Source organism: Rhipicephalus microplus, unplaced genomic scaffold (genome assembly GCF_043290135.1).
Source record: "Rhipicephalus microplus isolate Deutch F79 unplaced genomic scaffold, USDA_Rmic scaffold_39, whole genome shotgun sequence".
Lineage (NCBI taxonomy): Eukaryota > Metazoa > Arthropoda > Arachnida > Ixodida > Ixodidae > Rhipicephalus > Rhipicephalus microplus.
Genome location: NW_027464612.1, coordinates 3110816 through 3114990, shown reverse-complemented (window position 1 = coordinate 3114990; position 4175 = coordinate 3110816). Strand labels below are relative to the sequence as shown.

General features: G+C 49.0%; 1 protein-coding gene across 1 annotated transcript; it reads right to left on the bottom strand.

Annotated features, from left to right (window-relative positions):
* Positions 1-2358: 2358 nt before the first annotated feature.
* LOC119187312 (uncharacterized) lies at positions 2359-3820 on the bottom strand. The gene has a single exon (XM_075884603.1). The coding sequence runs from the start codon at positions 3800-3802 to the stop codon at positions 2615-2617; it is 1188 nt and encodes a 395-aa protein (XP_075740718.1). The 5' UTR covers positions 3803-3820; the 3' UTR covers positions 2359-2614.
* Positions 3821-4175: the final 355 nt, after the last annotated feature.

Here is a 4175-nt window from a genome sequence, read left to right as displayed (position 1 = left end):
CCCCCATATAAAGGTCGCGAATACTCGGTGCATTTTCTGGACCGAAGTGCGGGTCATGGTTAACACTTGTAATACATAAAACACTTTTGCAATCAGAAATACATTGCACACGGACGCTTTTGCAAACATTGATAAATTGCGACCTCCCCACTTATCAGTACAATTTTTAATGCGTTGACGTTCCTCAGACCAATACTCCGTAGCATTGCGGTAGTGATCCAAGGGCACACCGAGGTACTTTCCGGGCATGATTTTCCAATTCATGTTACAGTAAACTTCGGGTGTGCTTTGCCACTGGCCATGCCAAACGCCTAGACATTTTGGCCAACTAATTGCGCTGCCCGTTGCTGCACAGAATTCCCTAGCTATTCGTACAACTTCTTGCACACTTTCTTTGTCACTGCAAAACACTGCGACGTCATCAGCATAGGCTAAAATTCTAATTCCACTGGTCAGAAACGTATACCCTCTTATACTTGGTGATGCAAGTATTCGTAAACAGAAGGGCTCTAAGTAAAGCGCGAAAAGGAGTGGCGACAAGGCACAACCTTGCTTCACGCTCGAGCGCACAGGAATGGAAGCACTTACTTCTTTGTTGATTACTAAATTAGCCCTGCAGTCATGATACACCATTCTAACGCCTTCTGTAATGACAGTTCCTACATTCACATGTTCCAGCAATAAAAACAAAATTTCATGTACGACTTTATCGAACGCTTTGTGCAGGTCTAGCTGAATCATGGCCACGCGGTCATTATTTGCATCACAGCATTCTAGAATACTTCTGGTTACGTGTATATTTGTGAATATGGTTCTGCCCTTAATCCCACATGTCTGATGCGGGCCGACAAGGGATGTGACAACACTTTGGAGCCGTCTTGCTAGGACCTTCGTGTATATTTTATAGTCAGTGTTGCTCAAACTGATAGGTCGGTAGGATTCCACTGAAAGTAGCTTTGCGGGGTCATCAGTTTTGGGGATTAATACTACGTGTGCTGTCCTAAATGAATGAGGTGTTTGCTGCTTGTCGTAGCATTCTCTGATCACTCGGTGTAATGCCAGTGCCATTTCTGTCTTAAAAAAATTTGTATATGGCAGCACCAAGCCCATCCGGCCCTGGTGACTTGCCGTTACCCAGGTTATCTATAGCTGATTCAATTTCTGCCACAGTGATTTCTACTTCCAGTAGCTCCCGCTCAGAGTCTTCCAATCTCGGCATAAGGGTCAGAAAGTCCTCTTTGAATCGTTCGGGGTCATTGATTGTATGGCTAAGGAGTTGCGTATAAAACTCGACAAAGGCGTGCTTTATCTGTTCGCGGTCCCGGGTAATGTAATTGCGGTATCGAATTTCATTTATCTCTTTGTTTGCTGCATGTTTCTTTTCTTCACTGAGCACCCGCTTAGTGGGCGTTTCACCCATCCACAGCCGTTCAGTGCGAGCCCTTATCATTGCTCCGCGGTACTTTTCGTCGTCGATGAATTCGAGCTTTGCTTTCGCCTCCTTTATTTCTTTCTTAAATTTTCCCGGCACTTCATTTTCTACGCTTAACATGTAGTCTAGTTCGCTTTGTAACTGCCTCTCTTGTTGCCTTTCCCGATTACGTAATACACAGGCTCTTTCAATCGCTATCATCTTTATATCACACTTCATTTGCTCCCACACAGCTATGAAGTTATTGGTCTCCAAACGAAGAGCATTTGAAAGACATTCTTTGGTTTTTTTTACAAATATTTCATCTTGCAGCAGCTTTTCATTAAATTTCCATAGAAGCCAATTAAACTTCGCAGCCTTACGTTTTTCGCCAATGTTGACCTTGACCAGACAATGATCACTAAAGCTAAGATGTTGAATTTGATAAGATGAGCATAGTGGTACCAACTTTGCCGACAAATATATTCTGTCTAACCTCGCGTGCGAATGACCTTGAAAGTGCGTATATCCTACTTCACCCTCTCGCGTCATTACATAACCGACATCTTCCAGCCCTGTCTCGTTCACTATTTTATTCAACAGCTCAGCGCTTCTATCGCGCACATTGAAGCTCGTTGTCTTATCCTCAGCTCTACAGACACAATTGAAGTCCCCTAGAACCACAACATTTCTTTCCGTTTTCAAGAATCCTTCAATCGCTCTGAAAAAGAATTCCCGTTCGTGCGATCTATTCGGTGCATAAACACACACAACGCTCCAAGGCATTCCAGAAACACTGAAGTCGCACACAACCAGCCTACCGCTATCGCAGGTAGACACATTTTCAACAACCGCGATACTACTACGTATGAAAACGACACAGCCTCCTGACCGCCCAACAGCATGACAAACGCAGACATTGTACCTAGAGCGAAAAACTTGAACCATTTGCTCCGTTTGTTCTTCACTTTCCATTTTAGTTTCTTGTACAGCCAGGAGGTCTATGTCGTTTTCTAACAAAATGCGACTAATCTGGCATTGTCTCCTGCGCGAACACAGGCCTCTTGAGTTCAACGTCGCGATGCAAATACCAGTTTTAAAGTTAGTCGCCATTTCTTGAAGGTTGTTTCGTCAGGTGTCATACTCACGTCGCAACAGTGGTTGCGTGTGCTCAGCGTAGAAAGCCTCGGAACGTCTCCTCCGCTACGGCGGGGCCGACGTTTGAGTGCCCCTACGGTCAGGAGACAGGTTTGGTCGTGGTTTAAAGGTAGGCCGACGACCAGTCGCCGTCTTTGTTGGAGGTTCATTGATGGCCGACGTGTCAACATTTCCGGTACGGTCAGGTGTTTCACGAGCTCGCTTAAAAGCGATAGCACCGGCCTTGGTCATCTCGGCGTCCGTTGCTTCCGGGCCGCCCTCTCGCGCAGCTGAAGATGACTTGCTCGCTGCTGTAGCGTCGTTCTCTACTGCTGCCGTGTCTAAATTCGTTCCTGGCGCACCAGAGTGCTTGTCGCCTTTATTGGTAGATTCCAGTGCGGCCCCAGAAGACTGTTCAGGGGGCGTGGCAGGGCCTTCCGTATAACCGTCTTCCCTGCTCGCTTCTTCGGCATCCACGGCATCCATCAGGTGTTCAGACACTTCGTCTGTTTGGCCTGGGCCCGCAATGCTGGCGTACGACCTCACACAGTGGGCGTCATCGTGGCCATAGCGACGACAGACCCCACAGCGCGGCACGCGGCAATCCCGTCGAATGTGTCCGATAGCCCGGCATCGGAGGCATAGCGGTGCTCTGCCAGGAATTACGACGAGCGCCATATCCTCCGCAACTCGCAGTTGGTGTGGCAGGTCGTCCACGGACACGCCCGCGTGTAGCCTCAGCGTGACCGACCGCGTGGTTGAACCTTTATCATTGCAACCCTGCACCTTCCATTTATCTCTGCTTATCTCGGTCACTTTTCCGTAGGGCGTTAAGGCGACTCGCACAGCCTCGTCCGGCACGCCATGAAGAAGCCAGTACAACTTCAGCCGCACACCTCGATCACGGGGGTCAACCACCATACAGCGATGGTCCTTTAGATCAAAAGACTCCGCCGCCAGCATCTTCTTTTTACCCTCATCATCCTTGAACGTCACTGCCCATACATGATTCATTTGGTATGCCCCTAGGGCAACCACTTCCGGCAGCAGCGAAAGACGAGCAAGGCTGTCTCGGACATGCTCCACTCGATATGGCCTGGCTTTCAAGTTTCCGTGCAAAAAAACCGTGTGCAAAACGGAATCACCTGAAGGCAGCTGAGGCAGAACAACCTGGAAATCTTCGCCTGGCTTTTCGGTACACCTGATACCGCGGCCCACACGGGCCGCTGAAACCGCCCCTACGCGGGAGCACATGATAAACACGTCCGTTCACTGTCGTGGCCGGAAGTGGAATCGTTGCGCCACAGAGACAGTCTTGCTCCACTCTCAACATCATCAGAACATATCTTCAAAGCTACAAGCGCAAAGAAAAAAAAGCACCGCACCACCACCGGGTGGGCTCGAACCTCCAACTTTTCGGTTAACAGCCGATCGCGCTAGCCAATTGCGCCACGGGGACAGTCTTGCTCCATCCTCACCACCATCAGAACATATCTTCAAAGCTATCAGCGCAAAGAAAAAAAAGCGCCGCACCACCACCGGGTGTGCTCGAACCTCCAACCTTTCGGTTAACAGCCGATCGCGCTAGCCAATTGCGCCAGGGAGACAGTCCTGCTCTACTCTCACC

Bases quoted from the DNA above. Each gene is read 5' to 3' on its own strand.
- LOC119187312 (XM_075884603.1), bottom strand. From the start codon at position 3,802: ATGTGCTCCCGCGTAGGGGCGGTTTCAGCGGCCCGTGTGGGCCGCGGT.